At 42.1% G+C, this 20,170-nt stretch overlaps 1 protein-coding gene across 5 annotated transcripts in view; it reads left to right on the top strand.

Moving 5' to 3' along the window:
• Window positions 1-11,226, top strand: part of LOC125285712 (MAP7 domain-containing protein 1-like) — a 46,765-nt gene extending 35,539 nt beyond the window's left edge. For all 5 annotated transcript variants that reach the window (XM_048230274.1, XM_048230275.1, XM_048230272.1 and 2 more), the window contains 11 exons: window positions 297-436; window positions 823-953; window positions 1,833-2,074; window positions 2,368-2,728; window positions 3,056-3,236; window positions 4,928-5,032; window positions 5,523-5,576; window positions 5,683-5,749; window positions 6,045-6,123; window positions 6,685-6,923; window positions 9,631-11,226. In XM_048230274.1, coding sequence (XP_048086231.1) covers window positions 297-436; window positions 823-953; window positions 1,833-2,074; window positions 2,368-2,728; window positions 3,056-3,236; window positions 4,928-5,032; window positions 5,523-5,576; window positions 5,683-5,749; window positions 6,045-6,123; window positions 6,685-6,923; window positions 9,631-9,641 — 1,610 coding nt within the window. In that variant the 3' untranslated portion in view covers window positions 9,642-11,226. The remainder of the gene's footprint in view (window positions 1-296; window positions 437-822; window positions 954-1,832; window positions 2,075-2,367; window positions 2,729-3,055; window positions 3,237-4,927; window positions 5,033-5,522; window positions 5,577-5,682; window positions 5,750-6,044; window positions 6,124-6,684; window positions 6,924-9,630) is intronic.
• Window positions 11,227-20,170: the final 8,944 nt, after the last annotated feature.

Here is a 20,170-nt window from a genome sequence, read left to right as displayed (position 1 = left end):
TGAAGAAGATGCTTTGATATTGGTTTGGACTGGTGTTGTGTCGCATTTTGTTCCCCAAGACCCCGAGTGGGTTTGTTCTTCATCACTGAGCACCATAAAGATAACTAGTGGCTATGACATCCTGGTGCTGTAGGTGCTGGATACTGATTCAGATGGGTTTGGTGTTATTTTGGGTTCCTTAGACTTCCAAAGTGTCAATCTCCCCTTCAGCAAAACCCGTACTGAATAGTAGAAGCTATGTTAGATCCTGCTGGATCCTGGTTTAGATGGGTGTTGTGTCATGTTTTGTTCCCCAGACTTGCAGTGTTCCCGCTCCCCGTCGGCGAGCCCCCTGACGGTCTGCTCCCATCAGCACCAGCACAGCTCCGAGCGCTGGAGGGTCTCCACCAGCACACCCGACATCACACAACGCCAGCGCAGACGCCACTCCACACCTGTGAGTCACACACACACACACACACACACACACACACACACACACACACACATCATACAACAACAGGACAGATTCAAACCAAATCACATATGCACATCCATTAATACATTATTTCACTTGCACAAAAACACATCTAATTTTCAGCTTTTAGTACCTACATTATTCAGGATCACAAGTGTTCACTTATTCAAGCAGAAAATAAATAAAACAGAGCTAATGAAAAAGAATGCCTCAAACTAACGTGCTGAAAAGAGAAGAAAAGAGAACATGTTCTCTCCTTTGTACGTACATAAAGGACCCTGTGCTATTTTTTACCCTTTGCAAAGCATGTTGTTCTAAAAGCAGTGTTAATAATAATAATTTTCTTTGGTTTCCAATTCCCGAAGGTGGAGAAAAAGACAAAAGAGAAGAAAGACAAAGAGAGGGAAAATGAAAAAGAGAAGAACGCTCTGACAAAGGAGAAAGTGCTGAAAAAGAGACAGTCCCTCTCTACCCCCAGAACAAGAACAGAACTCAGGTACAGTACCGTGATTTTCTCTCAAAAAACCCCAAAAACAACAGAACTCAGGTACAGTAAGGTGATTTCCTCTCAAAAACATGAAAAGCAACAATCCACCGTAAGATGCTGCAGAGTTTGAGAATACATTTTTGATTCTACATTCACAAACTATGTATTCTCTTTGACACTGTGAGAAAGTTTCTCAAAGACTTCCAGAAAGTTCTTTAAACAAGTCACACTCACTTCATGAGTGCTAATCTAGTGTGGAACTGAGTGAATAGGGTTGTGGCTATGAGCTCGGTATGTCATCCGGTCCACTGATGTGAAAGCAGTTCAGCTCCGGGGCAGGTTAAACGGACTGTCTCGCTGACAGATGGTGGAGACGATCTGGCGTCCACCCAATGGGACCTTGCTGGAAGCGCTTCAGGGCACTCTCTCTCTCTCCTGCCAAAGCCAGGGGCATTAAGCTGACGGTCGGTAACAGAACCGAACTGGACCGGGTGATGCGCTGGCCAAGAAGGAACAGGAAATAAATGAGGCGTCTGTGTGATGGTGCCAAACGCTCAGTGGGTTTATTTCACACAGTGACGCACTCCTCAGTCCTCGCCACTGCTAAAGAAAGGATTCTACTGAGCTAATTTTCAAGGCAGGGAATAAGAAAGGAATGAGCTCACCAAGCTGTGAGCACAGCACTGGATACATCATCTTGTTATTTGTTCCTTTCTTATTGATCCTTTCATTCTTTCTTCCTTTTTGTTTCTTTCATTCTATTCCTCTATACCTCCTTTTCCTTCCCTTCCTTGCTCTTCTCTCCTTCCTCCTTTCTTTTTTCCATGTTATACTGTTTTATTTGGTTCGGGCATCTCATGTCTGACCCCCCCCCCTCCTCTCCTCCAGTGCTGCGACAAAACCCAGAAACAGAACTTCATCACCAGCACCCCCCAGAAGCAGACCCCTGTCCCCCTGCCCCACCGTCACCACTGCCAAGCCCCCCTCCGCTGGACGGGCCTCCTCCGGTACCAAGACCCGTCCCAAGCGCTCCCAGACCCCCGCAAAGATACCGCCTCAGACGGTCACCGCCGTCGCCGTGGAGACCAAGAAAGAGACCAGTCGGCCACACACGCCGGAGGCACCTAAGAGTAAGGACCGTCCATCGTCATGGATACTGTGTCGTAGCACTAAAGGCCTTCACTTGATTGAGGACAGCCAAAGGCTTTTGTTGATGTTTTAGTCTAATAGGAGCATGTTATTTTTAGTCAATCCTGTTTCTGTTTGTCATTACCCTGGTAGTTAGCTATTTAAATTGTGACACCAATCAGACTTTTATATGGATTCTTTCTCAATGGTTCTACTGAGACTATTATAAACTGGATTATTGATGGAAATATAAGGGTGGTGGCTGACCATCATTTTGTCTCCCTTCCTGACACAGGCACAGCCAGTGTCCCCTCCATTTCCGTCTCAGCGGCTCCTGCCACACCCCCTTCTGTGAGCGCACCAATCATAGCAGCTGCTCCAGTGGCAGCTCCCACAGTTCCTGCCCCTCCAGCAGCTGAGATGCCCACCCCAGCTGCCCCAGTCACTCCAACCACTCCAGTTACCCCAGTCGCCACGGCAACCAGCCCGGCTGCCCCAGCTGCTCCAGCTGCCGTGGTTACCCCTGTTGCCAAGCCGACTGCTGGTACTAATGACCCAGAGGAGGCGTCTCGCGTTCTGGCGGAGAAACGACGTCAGGCCCGCGAGCAGCGCGAGAGGGAGGAACAGGAACGTCTAGAGCAGGAACAGAGGAACAAGTCAGTCACACACACACATACACACACACACACATTTCCAACATATTACATATGCTCACATGCACTTTCCATGTCTGCACAAACACTCCAGCATATACCCAAGAAGACCCGCATAAATACATAGACCACCTGTCTCCACTTATCAAGCCCAGATTCTCTTACTTCATACCCATGGTATCAAGCCAGATAAGCTATGATGGTTACTGTCTTAGGTCATGGGACCTCAGAGTCAGAACATGAAATGAGTCTCTTCACAGATTGCTTCACAGATTTTTGTCCTAAGTGGACAAAATGAGTGAATGTCTCTCAACTCCGTACTGCCCACAGAGTCCTGCGTGAGGAGTTTGCTGCTCGTGAGGTGGAGGAGAGGAGGCGCCGGGAGGAGGAGGCACGCCTGATGGCCGAACAGCAGAAGCTCAGGGACGAGGCTCAGAGGCTGCAGGAGGAGAGGGAGGCGCAGCAGAGGGCCCTCGCCAAGCAGGAGGAGAATGTGCGCCTTCAAAGACAGGTGAGGAGCATCATGGGAAATGTAGCCCGGGAAGGAAAAGATCTGAATTGCAGAAAAGCTTAAATGCAGAATTGCACAATGTTTCCTGTTCCAGTGTGAAACATTAGGGAAGTTTTTCTTGTTACTTCTGTTTTTCTTTATGAAAAGTATCATTATCACTCTTCTCAGAAGATGCATCCTGACAGAATGTAGTCTATACTCAAAATCCTGACTCTGATCCCGCTGCCAAATTAAAGTCTTGAAGTTGGAACAGAACAAGAAAGGAACTGGTGTTAGCCTCCGAGCCAAATCAAATTTTATTGTTAAGACAAGGAATGACAGACAGTGACAGAGTGACAGAGTATAGCTAAGCCCCCCAGCTCACTCAAATTGTTGTATGCAGACATGGAGAGGGACACACTAGTCTTGACTCACTAGGCGTAATCATAACAAAAGTGTTCCAGATCGAAACAAATCGGTAATAATATAGGCGCCCTCTTGGGCTGTAAGTGGACAGTGAGGGGGTCAGTGTGGTGATCCCAGTCTACGCCTTCAGGCTTGACCAGCTGGGATCGCTCACACAGTCCCTGGTTGGAACAATTAATGCAATCGAATCGTCAGGGGAGAGGATGGGGCTTTGTCTTTGATCTGTCCGTCTGCTTCCACATGCATAGCAATATTCAGCAGTGCTTACAGACAAACTACATTATTTTAGCCCTGTCTTTTGCCTGTATCTGTATTTGGTTTGCCTACTGTCATCCACTCAGAGCATTGCAATCCAGAAACATAAGGCAGTAAAATGACTTTGGATCATATTTGGTCGGAGTACCATACATGGATTAAGCCTAGTCCTAGATTAACAGAACTGTTAAAAAATGCTCCATTGAAAAAAGCTATTAGTCCAGGACTTGATTTATTCCAGGTGTGGGAAACTAGAATAAAAAGCTCTTTTGTAATACTGTTCATTAGCTCCATGTTTGAGCTGGTTTTCCAGTCTGCTGCTTCTGGTCCCTCATAGACAACAACAGCCTCGTCTGGGCCAGATGTGGCCCACACATTGGCCAGTCAGACTAATGCTAGTCTCTTCTAGTCTAGCACAGAGACACAGAGAGTCAGCTGCTGAGTGAAAGTGCTCAGTTGGCCGTCTGGTAATGTGACCCCATGCAGGCAGGACAGCCCCACACAGCTGCTCACAGACTCACAGTCTCAAGGCTGGAGCACTACTGCCCCCTTGTGATCAAAAAATAAACCAAGCTCAGACATACTGTGAAATGAATGCAGCCTAAAGAACACGGAGTCCTCTGCTTTTTCTCAGAAGTCTGAATGTCACTTGTATCATTTCATGGTGGTTATTATGTTCATTTATTGGAGATATTATGCAAATTGAATATGGAAAGGTACTGATTAATAAAGACTGTTTTATATGCTGTGTTGTTTGAGTCTAGTAGGCTGAATTGAGTAATTTCATGTTCTGATAATTGTATGGTGTCATATTAATGTGGTGGAGATTTAATGCGACTGTAAGATGGAAAGAGTTCTGACATGTGAGGAGGGTTTTTATGCCCTGTGTGCTGTTTGTGTGTTCAGAGAATAACATGTTATCATAATTACACATTATGTTAATTTATTGAAGACGCCATGCAAGTGGGAGATGGAAAGAGTGCTGATACGTGAAGATGGTTTCATATGCTTGGTGCTGTTGATGTGTTTAGAGAGAGGAGACCGAATCGAAGGCAAGGGAGGAAGCCGAGAGGCAGCGGCTGGAGAGAGAGAAGCACTTTCAGAAGGAGGAGCAGGAACGACTGGAGAGGAAGAAGGTGAAGACGAAGGAGAGGAGTGGATCTCTAGGGCCTGTAGCCTGTATTCTAGAAGTCTAGTGGGGCAATTCCATGGAAAATTACGTTTTTTGTAACATACGTACATAACGCCAATAAAATGTGATGGTATGGTATGATGTGAATGATTACATGAAATTTGAGCATTTGATAATTTTGGCTGAAGAAATGAATGTTATCATTCACATCATACAAATGCCAAGGCATTTCACTGGCGTTAGGGATGTGACAAAAAGTCAATTTCCCGTGGAATTGCCCAGTGGCATTCTAGAGTGTGTAAACGGAACCTGTCTGTGTTGTAGCGTAGAACCCACTGATCTATAAAGAACATGTGTTCTTTATAGATCAGTGGTAGAACCTAGATGCCATGGATATAAAACATCCTCTACAATATTTGGCAGCCCATGAGTTAGACCGATCTGTTATATTTTTCTTATTTCTAAAAGCTTTATTTTTTTCACTGTGTGTCTAGCGCCTTGAGGAGATCATGAAGAGAACCCGTCGCAAAAGTGACGTAGGCGAAAAGGTATTCATGACTATGAATCTTACCTCTGGTTCACAAACTTCCCACAATCTCTGTCTTCATTTGGGCTCAGATTGAATTCCTTCTTCTGTCGTTTTTTGCCTTGTAGAAAGACACTAAACCTCCAGTCCAAATCAATGGAAAGGACACAAACTCAGACCAGCAGACAGACAAAGGTACGTTTATTCATGTATAAACAACTCTCTGCATCACCCATAATGTGGTGCCATCTTCCTTGTTCCCCAGTTAACAACCAGTGTTATTTTAATTAGCAGATAGACTGAATGATATATTAGTCCAGGATTAGGGCAGCTCACTGGCTACCACATTCTGGAGCAGATTGGGATTTTAGCAAAGCATTAGTCTAATTACTCTTTCGCTCAGATGCTGAAATGGAGAGAGGATCATATCCCCCTGAAGGATTGAGTGCAGTTCACACTCTTTGAAAATGTGTCTTTAATTTACTTACAGCTCCAGGCAACCAGCAGGGATCATCTGAGATGCTGAGAAATGGTGCCACAAATTTGGGCCAATCACAGATTCAAGAGAGGTAAACTGAAAACTGCATGGTGAAATGACTACTGCCTACCAGTGCAAGTGACTGTGCAGTATTAGTGTACATGTGTTGAATTTGTGTAGAATGACCCAGTAGGCCAGTAAGCCTGAAATATACACAGCCGTGGCCTACTGGTTAGGGCTTCGGACTTGTAACCGGAGGGTTGCCAGTTCAAACCCTGACCAGTAGGAACGGCTGAAGTGCCCTTGAGCAAGGCACCTAACCCCTCACTGCTCCCCGAGTGCCACTGTAGCAGGCAGCTCACTGTGTTGGGATTAGTGTGTGCTTCACCTCACTGTGTGTTCACTGTGTGCTGAGTGTGTTTAACTAATTCACGGATTGGGATAAATGCAGAGACCAAATTTCCCTCACGGGATCAAAAGTGTATTTATACTATACTATACACAAAACATTAGAAAAAAAGTCTATCCAGAAAAAAATAAAGTATAAGCACAGTTTTTGAACGTTTAAACCGTTTTTGTCATTTGAAGTTTATGCCTTCCATGAAACATGGAAGTTAGAAAACTCCTCACCACGCCAACGTGTTCTCCTCAGCCCAGCTGCCTGGGACTCAGCCCCTGTTCTGAACGGGGTCCAGCCAGCCAAACACCAGAACGGCCTGTCACCCAATGGAGACCCAGCTGACTTTGATGACATTATCCAGCTGTCTAATCATAGTGGCAGTGGCAATGTTGGCCAGGACAAACCAGCCAATAGCAACACAATCCTGGCCTTCGATGAAGGTGACCCCTTCCTGATGAAAGGTGGTGCTATGAAGACCCACCATGTCACAGGTACTGCTCATCTCTCTAACTCGCTGCTGCTCTTAATGTAATTAATGGAGACTTTAACAAGACATAAACAATTCCTAATTAGACATTTTACCTTGAATAAGCCAGGGCAGTCAATATGTGTCCTTATCAACTGGATATGGAATGGGATGAGATATCATCCTGTTGCCCTCGCTATTTCATGAAATTGCTGGAAGAATAGAAAATTAAGTCAACTATTACTTTGAAAAAAAGACATCAGTCTGATATGCAGTAGATACGCATATTCTAGACCAGGGGTGGGCTGCTCGCTATTTTTTTCCTGCGATAGAGACGACGTTGGTTAGCTTTACTGCAAACTGCTTTTCACTCTCCTTAGATAACGTTTACAATGTCAATGTCAAAACATCATGTTAAATAGAGATAACATCATGTTAAACTAAGTTAACTCTTAGTTATCTCCTTTGCAGCAGATCTAACGAACATTATGCAATCCATTTAATTGGGAACGCTGCCTGCACTCACGAGAGGGAGAGAGAGCCGCAGGTTCCAGCTGGCTTGTGATTGTTGATAATTGATATCTCCTTCTTATAAGAAAGTTTTAAAAGGAAATCATGAAGGCAACAGTAGTTCCCACTACTGACCATTTAAAAACTGTGAGAGGGCCCAGCCGTAGGTACTAGCCATAGCGGAGCAGGCAGAAGATCATTGAGAAATAAACGTGAATTAAAGCGACTGTCTTAGCATAAAATTAGCAGTATTTTTAAGCAATTAATATTTTAAAACAAATACTTTTCATACTAAATTAGGCTATAAAAAAATGTATTTTTTTATGCGTGTGCCGCTAGGGGTTGTTGTGCGCCCTCACGCCAATTTTCAAAACCCAATGTGGCCCTTGAGCCAAAAAGTTTGCCCACCCCTGTTCTAGACACACCTGTCTCATTGTAGGTGGTAGCCCATGTTAAATGATTCTGGCTTTTTCTTGTGAACAATGAACTCTAGTTTTTTTTTTTAAACAGAGATTGTTGGAGGGCATCCACTCCACCCACTTTATGCCAACTGCCAAGACCCCCACCCCCACCCCCTAGCGATTTGTCTACACTGCAGATAGAATGGCCATTAGCGAGCTGTAGGGCATACCCTCTCTCTCACACTGTGTGCTGGCCAAAACCCATGAAGACAGATAGCCTGTCTTTAACACGCGTCACACACTCGCCTGATGGGAATATAATGTTCGAAGAAGCTAGAATTAGATATTTTTAAGGGTGCAAATGTTGATGCTGGCTACTCGTCATTCTCTCTCAAGTAGATAGATGTCCAGAAAGTTCTTTCTGAAATGGGTCCAGTCACGAACTGCCACACATCTGATTCCAGATTTGCTTGAGTCATCTACTATTCATGTGTCCATCACACAGACACATACTAGCATGTCAGGGTTGGTTGGCAAAACAGATTGAAATGTTTTATTGGCTGCTTTCTGAATGCCATTAGATTTATTTGCAGAAGCCTTTGAGCCAGGTAGTCCTTGACACAAGAGTGTTCGCAGAGTCAGACAAACATGTTCAACAACAATCTACTTCACTCTCACCAAGACAGGCTGTTACAGCTTGATGTAAAGCCCTTCAAATTCTTTCTTTATAACTGTTGGTTATTAAGTTTGAGCAAATATGTCTGTATGGAAGGGCTATTCAACTTCATTACTAAGTGGGCCAGACAGGAAAGCCATTGGGTCTTTGCAGGCCACACAAAATATGGTGTTGCTAAAATTACTCTTACTACTATTGTGGCTATAAGAGACACGTGTTCATGAGTATCCAGCTACATTTAATGAGTTCTATTGAGAATATATTCACAAACACTGGATGTAGTGGACATTCCTTTATTCTGAGCTGCATCAATAGGCTCTCAAAACAATTCCAAACAGACATAAGGTGCTTATAGAGCAGGTCCATATAGATTAAAACAGTATCAGGTGATGGAATATGTAACATTCATGCACAACTTATGTCATAGCTCATATTTTTAAAAGAAATCAGTGAAACAGTATCCTGACAAACAATAAGCAGCATTTTAATGCCTCAATCAATTGATAGGCTAACTATCATTAACATCCAACTTCTGTCATATTTCATATTTGTAAAATAAACCACAGTGAAACATTACTGCTGCCAATGAGGGAATTCCTGTGTAGGTCTCAGGACAGCCCAGTGTGAGAGTGTGTAAACGCGACATTGTTTACTTTAGCAGCCAATCACTGCTGTCGTTTGATTTTATTGATTTTATCGTACTCATGGAAGCCAGATTTGAAGGCAGTTTACGGGCAGGCCACAGGTAAAATCCAACGGCTAGTTAAATACCCCAGTAATGGATAATGGTTCTCAAACTGTAGCATCGCACACAGTCTATAGATGTGCCTTGTAAATAGTCTTATTGATGATTCAGTTCCAGTTTTATTGATGATTCCAATTAGCAAGCACTATGGCGACAGACAGGGGGGAATAAAAAACTCCAATGTCCTTATAGCTATACTTTCCATAGCTGTAAGTAAAAATCATATGTAAAGATGTGTCTTGGAAATACTTGTTTTCACAAAATCTGTGCCTTGTGATAAAAAAGTTAGAGAACCGCTCGTAGGCCTAAACGACAGATGACTGCTTTTAGAACATGCGGTGGCAGTGCACTAGGTCTATTCTGACGCAGCCCTGTCTCTCTGCTATTTGTCTCCCTCCAGAGGTCCTCTGAGTCATGTGTCCATCTTTGGCCTTCACCACAGCGAACTGATATGTGTGACACAGCGCCAGCTTCCAGAATGAAGTGTGCCAAATAATAATCATGTTGAAAAAGCAAAACACAAAATATCTGAAAGACTGCTCTTACCGTAGAACACTATAAAGACATCCATGGCCAGCACTTAGCAGTTACCGTAAAACATGGAGAATCTGCATCTCTACTACTGGACATTCATCTTAAAGAAGAAAAAAAGAGGAAAATGCAAAACTAAAAAAAAATATTCAAACAACAAAAAAATCTGTCTGCTTCACTGCTTTACATGGTGCAACGTTGTTGAGTTTTATTGAATTGTCACTTGCAGATTTTGTTATGCACCTCAAGAGACTGACAATATAATGAATTTTAGAGTATAAAAACTAAGAAATACACAGTATTGTTATAATTATAATTGTTGTTATTGTTACATATGGCTGTTGTTCTCCACCATTGATAAACAGTGTGTTTTTGTCTTGAATTGTTGAGTTATTTAATTTCAGATGCATCATGGGAATGGGGAACAGTGTATGTAAATGTATATGAGCCTGAACATGGATGACCTGTGGAATAAAGCTTTATGAAAGGGAGTGAGTTTGTTTATTTGTGTGCGTATGTGTGTGTGTGCTTGTAAACTGGAAGTACTTTGTGCATACAGCTCCAAAATGACTACTTTCCAATATAAAGTGGAGAATATAAAATAGTAAATAATAAGGTAAAAGCACTGTTTAAACATTCATGAAGATGAAGTATGCCTTGCTATTTACAATTGCTACAGCTTCGTATAAGTAGTATCTTATGTGTGTATGCTTCTTGGATTTTGTCTGATTGTGTTTGTGTATCTGTGAAGCAGTGTTGATGCATATTTCTCTCCATTCTCTGAACTTTATGTCTGCCAAAAAATATCCCTAAAAATAGGATATTTGTGACTGAAAAAAATCAGGGTCAACATACAATACTCCATTCCTCCTACAGAGGGCAGTACTAGTCCTGAAATGTTACTGTCAGCAAAATTGTAGTTATTCTCCACATAGGCTATATATCTGCTAGTTTGTATATACAACAGTTTACAATCAAAGAAAATGCATACATTACTTGCGCGTCATTTTATCACAGCATTATTCCAATGCCTTCCCATGTTGACCTCTGTTATGCACTATAAAGGTATTGTTGTTTTGAATGACTGTAATATGACATCCAGTTATGCCACAGTGATGTTGGGCTCTGCCTTTCTGACCATCACGGTTATTGACACATGTGGGTTTCTGAAAGCTTTTTGGCCTGGGATTGGGTGCTGATAGCCGTGTGGAGAGACACTCTGCTCTTCTGGTCAGTATTTTTAGTCTCGGTGTTGACAGAGAGTGAGCAACGGGGAGTGGGCACAGACCGTGCCAACGGGACTTTCGCATTTCACAAGGAGAGAATGCACCTGGACGTCGTCCCAGCTGAACGATGTCCGAAGGACCGGCCTTGGAAGGTTTAGTGCATGATTCTAATCCAATATACATAAGTGGCATTAAAGGAAAGGTGAAGGATTCTAATTCAATAAAAATATTGTAAACTTTTTGCTTCGCATGTTTCTCTTTCCACTCGGTGTGTGTCCAAAAGCCTTCAATGTTCATATACAGCTCTGTTTCTGAATGAGTGAAAAAGATATAGTTGTAACATACCAACTATAAATATTTCAGCCAATCAACATTGCTTCATAGTTATGGAAACAAAGGGTGTTGGAGCATTACTATTTTGACTGGCTGATGAATTCAAATATCAAATACTAAAAATGCTGACTATATTCTTTACTTTCAACAAAAAGTTATTGTGTGCACATCCCACCTTCTGGCAGGTGCAGGACAAAAAAAACTACTCAAGTGAAAAAATATGTAATGTCCGCAACACTGCTTTAGACTCCCATGCATATATTTACATATATGTACAAAAGCAACGTTTCGACCCTGCTGGGTCTTCTTCAGGCAAAATGTTTTTACATTAAATATATGGGAGTCTAAAGCAGTGTTGCGGACATTATATATATATTCTTTACATTCTCATCAATGGATTGACTGAAGTAATCTTCCCCTGCCCTACCTTTTTGTGTTAAGTAAAGAGCCTGCATAATGGCTTACTCTTCTTTCCCCATGTGCCAGTCTATGAAACAGATCTTTGCTGTTGTCAGAGTGAGGTGTGACTGTGTTTACAATGTTAGCTAAAGAGATGTCTCAGAACGCCAGATATGAGATTCAGAAAGATCCGTTCAGATAAATTTCACGTGCCATGTCAATCTGTTCCGGAATCCTAAATGTCCGCGTGGCTGGAATGCTGGAGATACAAGACCCGGTCTGCATTTACAACTCAGATTCCTCAAGTGCAAATCTGACACAGAGCTGGTCTAAGGCCAGCTGGGTGACTCAGTCTGTGCTCATTTGTGTGTTACAAGAGGCTCCAAATGATCTCTGACCTTTCCTCTTTAAAGGTCACACCACTATGCCATGATATTCTGATGCAATGCCACAAATGGAAATGGTGGATGATATTTGATTTGGTATTATAAAGCGGGCGATTAAAGTAATGCTCTTTCAAGTCAAGTCAAGTCAAGTCGTCAAGTCGGCTTTTATTGTCAATTTCTTTACATGCACTGGTCATACAAAGAATTGAAATTTCGTTTCTTACTTTCCCATGCAGACATAGACATGCTTTAAATACAGACATAGACATACTATAGACATAGCCATAGACAATAAACATTAAATTAAAGTGCAAGACTGAAATATAGAACATGTATGTATCAAAATAGAATATAGGATATATATTAAAAAAAAATAGAGGTAGTTGTGTTGTATATTTATATAGTCTTAACAGTTACATGAAGTTTAAACTTGTGCTTGTGTGACCTGTATATTTACATTGATATGCAGTATGCAGTAATTTCAAGTATATCAGGCTTGATGTGAAGCAGCAACACGTTAGGCTGCGCAGTCACAGTGCAGTTCCACAGGGCGGTGTTGGGGGGGGGGGGGGGTTAGGGTAGACAGGATCCTAGTTTCCTAGGTTCCTGGCTGGCTGGTGGGTGGGGGGGGGGGGTCAGTGATGGGAGAGTGGGTAGAGTGTTCAGCATCCTGATTGCTTGGTGGATGAAGCTACTTGCCAGTCTGGTGGTGCGGGAGCGGAGGCTCCTGTACCGCTTTCCAGAGGGCAGGAGGCTGAACAGTTTGTGTGCAGGGTGGGTTGTATCCTTGACAATCATTAGTGCTTTGCGGGTGAGGCGGGTGGTGTAAATGTCCTGCAGGGAGGGGAGTGGTGCTCCAATGATCCTCTTAGCTGTGTTAACAGTGCGCTGGAGGGTCTTCCTGTTCTGATCTGTGCAGCTTCCGCCCCACACTGTGATGCTGCTGGAGACGATGCTCTAGATGGTCCTTCTGTAGAATGTGGTCATGACAGGAGGCGTGGCACTTGCCTTCTTCAATTTGCGCAAGAAGTAGAGGCGCTTTCATTGGCCATAGAGGCTACGTGTTAAGCTCATATAAACATTACGCAGGCTTAATGAACAGGAAATTGGCCTACTATTTCTGTAAAGGAAGCTCGGTGTGTGAACGTACTGTAGGTAAGTGCTTCCCTCTGATAATAACACTAACAATATTAGTGTTATTAGCGTTATTATACAGAATTAATAGTTATTAACAATACTTGCAATAGACCTTGTATCATTCAAACTTTCTTGACACTTCTGTGACAATCTGTCCATACAATATTGTTCTTTTACAGTGCTATGTATGGCATTTCAAAGCATGTTCAGGGATTTAAACAAAACTCTGACAGATAAGTAAGTAAGTTACCACCTATTCAGTCCTTATCAATGAGGAGTCAAATGTGAGCATGCAAAGTATTCTCAAATTACAAGCAAATAACTTGCATGTTCTGAAAGTGTAATTCTTCCTGGTGACTTTATTTGCATTGGTGGGAATTGGTTTACTGACTGACATATGGTTTAACCAATCACATTACTGTCTGTTGAAAGAGGAAGTACTTTACATTCCACTAGAGATTCAGCCTTACTTTTGGTTTCTTTCTTACTAACATCAACGAGGTAAGTGTGTTTCCTGTTAGTAATATTTGAATGATCCTGACCTTATAACAAAGTTACTTCCGCTTAATTTCAGCAGATTGATAAAAAGTGAAGTGGGAATGTCAATCTTCATCTAGTAATTTCTATTCATGTTTTCTAAAGATCTTGGCTATCTCTTTTCAATGACATGTTGGAGACGTCAGTCTTGTTTATGGTTGCCTCATTGGAAGAGCAAATGTTTTGTTCATGTCCTCTAGAAAACATCTGCTAATCCATTCTGTTATACTTGTGGGTGAATGTGATTGGTTCAAAAACGTACACAGATGCTTCTAAAGAAAAAAGGCATGTGCCGTGAATTCTGCCACACTATTGTGTAACTCCCTGCAAGCAGCGGATATCACATACCGCTCATACTGCAGATAGCAATCGACTGGAACAAATTCAGTTGTTCTGGCCCAGATCTGGCATGGGTTTGGCTCAGATCTGGTCTAATCTACAGTAATCTGGGTGATCTTTACAATCCAGTCTGTCCACCACCACCATATCTGACTAAAACACAACACTGTCATATCTTACATGGCAGAATAAAGAGCAAACAGCTAACAATGCCAAGTCACATCGCCATTCGTGTTGACCGCCTTGACCTGAGGCCTGAATGAAATGCTTGTCATTATCTTGTCCATGTGTGGTCAAAATTAATCCAAGACAACTGGTGTGAGACTGCAGCTTTATTCACGACGCCGGGAGCATGTTACCCACATGAAATGTCAAAGTAACAAGCCCACACATCTGTGGGTGAAGCCAACTCTTATACCTTACCCCACACCCATGGAAAATCACAAGTTGTCACCCTCCATTAATCACTTAACCATCTGGTATTTTAACAGAGATAAGAAATGTTTACAACCCCACTTAACCATCTGGTGTTTTGACAAAGATAAGAAATGTTTATGACCCCCCATCCTGAGGGTTACCCACAATTTGCTGACACAAGGGTTAATTTAACTAAACATTCTAACATAGGAGTTTCCGAAAACACAAGGGTCAGAGTAAGGAGATGACAATTAGATTTCACTACATGTATGTAAGGTATACTAAACATTCAATGAGAGACATATAAAATTTATCCCACATATTCCCCCCTGTGGAGCTATAAAGCTACATTCTTAATGCAGTAATATATATAAATGACACAATAAACAAAAGAAATCACAAGCGTCATTATCATTTACACCGAGCATTCAACACAAGGTCAGACTTCTGTTATACTTCTGTCATTACCATGTTCTTCTATCTTAATATCTAGTATTTATCTGAATCTTCATAAGTTCCCCTTGGCATGGGATCATGCCACTGCTGAAAGACACTGAGGGTTTGTATATACTGTAGTTGAACTGCTGCACATACAAAGTCCTGAGAAGTCATATAGGGAAACGCTTGCACCTGAAAAGATTGGCATACCCAACATGTGTCATTATTTCCTGTTAATGTTGTTTTGACACAAAAGGCTAACTCACATACTTTATTGTTACCACACACTTCATCCTTAAGGGAGAAAGTTATAACCCTTAGATGAATAATAAGCAAAACAATCACCAACATCTCGTCTTCTCAGTTATTCAAACCCAAAATAAAACCTAATCCTAGTCTTCAACAGCAGAGCTGACTTGGGTGGTTTAGTCCCTCCTCAGGTTACTGTCAAAAATAAAAATAAACCAAAACAACAAACTTGTAACATTTATCTAGCTAAACTGAGAAAGAATATTCTTATAAGATGCTAGTGATATTTTATTAATCCTCTTCAAAATATGTATTCTTCAGCCTATTGCAAAAAATGTTTGTCAATCCTCTCGTGCAACCACCTGTTGGTTATGATACTCAGTTCAATCCATGTATTGTTCCGGATTCTTCACCACTCTATAGTGTGACAAATGGACCCAAGAGTCTCTATCCGCAATCCTCATGGCTGTAGGTGTCGCTAAGAACACTTGATGAGGTTCCAGTGTCCTTTACAAATCTTTGATGAGTCTCCAGGAGCCTGGCTTGGCTGGGTGTGTCCTGGAAGTTTTTTTTTTTTGAAGGGCTGAGGCCACCTGTTGGGAAACAGAAGACAGAGCAGCAATCAGTTCTCGCATGTAACCATTGTCCTATGTATATCTCTTAGGTTAGGTGGGAGCCGGCAAGGGACGTCCGGTCAAAATCTCAAAAGGGCTAAACCCTGTAGATCTTGATGAACGGCCTCTGAGGTAGAGTAGAGCCAAAGGAAGAGCTGTCACCCAATCCATCCCTGTTGACACTATGATTTTAGTCAATTCTGTTGTGCCCCATCTAGGCACACAATCTCTCTTTAAAGCCTTAGCTACTGATAAGGCATTCGCATGCTTGACTTTTTTAGAACATGTCAACTATCACCAAACAATATTCATATCCTCTACATTTGTTGAATTTAATGAACTCCATCATTATGTGCTTAAACGGGCCTTCAGATGGTGGGTGATGTCCTTCCTTGACTCTCATTGTAGGTGCAACATCAATTTTTAGACACATAATGCACCTTGCACAATACATGGCTGCTACTAAAGTGAATCCTAGTGTTAAATATATTTTCTCTTCTGTCTATGTCATAGTATTTGCATGGTCTAAGCCACTGATAGTTTAGCAATAATATGGAAACAAGATCTTGGAAAAACCGATCTGTCTGTCGGTGTATGTACTGTACCCACAGACCATGTGTTCTGTCCTTACAATTCTTCCATTTCCATCTTTCCTTATTATCTGATGCTTTTATGCTTCCTTTAAAGCCTCTTCAGATGTAACTACATCTGGTATTTGTAAATTCAGAAATGTGGTTTCAAAAAGTTTGGTGATATTCTCTGCACTCCCCCCTGCGCGGCTCTCTTTCTGTAGCTGCCGCGTCAGCCTTCCTATTGCCCCAGCTGATAACATCTGTTTTTGCAAAGTGGGCTGCACATTTTAAGACAGCCACAGATGTAGGGAGTTGAATGGCATTTAACAATATTGCTATCCCATTTTTATGTTGTACAGGTTTGTCTGTAGATGTGATCATGCACAATTCCCCAGTTATAATGACTATATATATATAAATACAAATTGATTCCCATTTGCTTAAATACATGCCCTGAATAGGGCTACCAATTCATCTGCTTGGACAGAAAAATATCTAGGAGAGAGTGAGAGTAAACCACATCAAATTGATTCACTACAGAGTAGCCAGTCCCTACCTCTCCGGGACTCCAAACGTATAGATTAGCCATCAAAGAACAAGATTTGACAAAGGTGTTAGAAATGTCAGAGCTAGGTTTAGTGTACATAGAGACACCTTCACCACAATCATGCAAGAGCCACAGGGTTAATACCACATGCTGATATATAGATACAGGATTTGAAGTTTTTTCTTTTAGAAGCAGTGAGTGTACTTCATGTGGGACATGTACAGTTAGTGAATGTAACAACACAACGCTGCTGCCACATCATTCCTCTCACTACTGCATCTAATTGCTTAGATAAATAAGCCACTGGTCTGTGCTGACCCCCATGCTGTTGACATAACACCCCTGACATGTACCCTGCTTTTTCACACACCAATAAATCATAGTCAACAAGTCAAGTAAGTCATAGTAGGCAAGAGCTGAAGCTGAGGCTAATGCCTATTTCAAATATGTAAAGGTCTTATCAGAATTGTCAGTCCAAGTCACATTGTCAGTCCGGCCAAGTTTTTTACATGTATTTGCACATGCTTGGAGAGGCTGTGCCTCTCTGTTTAATTTAGAATCCAAGCACGGCAGTAGCCAATCATTCCTAGGAAGCAAAACTTTTGCTGCTTTGTCTCGGGTCTGGGACAACAAGCAGTTATTGCTGAGATGCGAGATGCATCTAGGGCCCGACAGCCAGGAGTGAGTATATGACCCAAGTACTTCACTCTCTCTTGACAGAGTTGCAACTTTTGTTTGGAGACTTTCAGTCTTACACTGGCCAGGAATGTTAATTTTGCCACAGTGTCAATTTGGCACACCTCACTCGACGGACTTCTTAGTAAAACATTATCGACATAGTTGATAATAGGCTTGATATAAGCAGAATGAATTTTTAGAGGCAAGATACCAGAGCTTTGTTTGAAACGGCCCCTGACTCTGTGTATCTTTGTGGCAAAATACCTTATCCTTTGAAAATAAACGCAAATCAAAACTAAAATATGGATCCGCTCGAATTGTAACTTATGCATTTTTCTATCAATTACAGAGAAACACGTTGCATTCTGAGTCAAACTCAGTCACAACCTCCTCCTGCAGAGAAGGAAAGCTGTTCAAAGATCTGTCTCTGCACAGGGGTGACTTTTACAAAAACACCATTTTTGGAAAAATGATGTCTTTTGTGATGATAATACATAACCCAAGGTGTGTTGGACATGCGTCCAATCTTTGGCATTTACCACACCTCAACTAAATAAAAATCAACATGGGGATAATAATATTGAGTTTGCAAACAAATATGTCAGACCAGGTGACAGGTCTACTACATCTGCAGAGTAGCTTTACTTGTAATTACGCCGGCTTTTTCAACAGTCTTAACTGTATGTCCTAATTGGTACCATTTTCTAAGTATTCCGGATCCGGGGTCTCATGAAAAGATTTCATCACAAAATGCAAGCACTCTAGAGTTTCCTTATCTTCCTGGACTGAGACTGGAGATGTTAATACTATACTAAGCTGTTTGCTAATGGTCCCTTTAAACCAACCCCATTATGTTTGAGTGAAATTATAAGATATAATTTACACATTAAGTCCCAGTCCAGTAAATTTTCGGAGCAAACACTGCTGAGTAGGAATACTGTTTTACTACATGTTCTTTACATTTAACTACCCATGGGTAAGGAACTCTCTCAAATATGAACTGATCTAATACTCCTGTACCATGCACTTTTCATTGTCATAAACTTACACTATCCTTGTTTTCTTTCATACTAATATCTGCTCCTGTCTCGTTCAAAAAGAAAAATATCCCCATTAACAGAAAGAGAGTTGGCTGAGTAGGCTGTGCTGATACATTCAGAGTGAGTTGAGGAAAACAGTTAAAGTTGTAAATCAGAAGTGTCACCACAGGGTCTCCTGTTCAGACCTCTCTGTCCTCTTCAGCTTTGTCATGCTGAGACCAGACAGGAGTTTGAGAGCGCTGCTGTGATGGGTGATCCCAGTACTGTTTCTGATTTTCCTTGTGACAGTGACGTGCTAAGTGGCCTTCTCCTCTGGTTAGCCCCACAGCCACATCCATGTTCTTCCTTCAAGCCTTTCATAGTTTTCAGTGCATTAATCAGTTCCTTTAGAGCTGCTGTACTCCAAGTAACAAGCTGGCTCATAACATAGTCCATGATGTCCTCCGTATAGCCTTTGCCTCTCTCTCTTCTGCACAGGTCTATCTTTCCTACTGTTCTTTAACCTACTTTCTTTTATCTTCTCTACCATAGCCCTACTTTCTTTTACCTTGTCTACCATAGACCTACTTTCATTTTGCTTTTATATGCTCAACACTCCAGATGAATGATGTTGCCCTTCAGTTCACCTATTCCATACTTGCTAATTTCCCATCTATACATTTAGATTCATACTTTCTCTACATGTCCCTCAAACACCCTGGATTATACTCCTCTAGGAAAGTTAATAGCTTTACTCTTACTGCTCCCCATCGCAGTGTCCCCTTGATATTTTTTATTTCCAATTACCTCACGCCTAAAATCAGAGCAAAACCCAACAAAATGTGATGACAGTCTTATCAGATACCCAATGTTCTCAGGCCTATTTTACCAATGCGCATAACCAAAAAAAAAAAAACAGAGCACTCAGTTTACTACCTACGATAGGCAGTAAGGCCACTACCACTATCACTGGCAGGAAATATAATCGCATAACCAAAAACAGTGCACTCACAATTTACCACCTCCACGATAGGCAGTAAGGCCACTATCACTATCACTGGCAGGAAAATGTGCACCAAATGCTACCTACGCATAGGCAGCAAGGCCACTACCACTATCCCTGGCAGGAAATGTGCACTCAACCACTACCCCTCTCTCGGATAGGGACAGGCCTTCCTTCCCTATTTTACCACCTCAAAGTGTAAAATCAGGGACTCACCACCACGTTGTCTGTGACCACCGAATACGGTCGTTACCGTATCCGAAACACAGGAGGATTCCCTCTGGCCAGGCTGGGTGCCGCAAAGCAGTGTTTGTTGCCGATGACGGCCTTCTCCCAAGATCACAAAGAGATCTCCCTCCAGTCGACATGGTTGGGGTCCTGCGCCTTTGGTCCTCCTCACTGTGCCTCATAGATAGGTAATCCCATCCTCGTCGCCATTAATGTGGTCAAAATTAATCCAAGACAACTGGTGTGAGACTGCAGCTTTATTCACGACGCCGGGAGCATGTTACCCA

This window comes from Alosa alosa, chromosome 20 (assembly GCF_017589495.1).
Source record: "Alosa alosa isolate M-15738 ecotype Scorff River chromosome 20, AALO_Geno_1.1, whole genome shotgun sequence".
Taxonomy (NCBI): domain Eukaryota; kingdom Metazoa; phylum Chordata; class Actinopteri; order Clupeiformes; family Clupeidae; genus Alosa; species Alosa alosa.
This window is presented reverse-complemented; position numbering and strand designations above follow the sequence as displayed.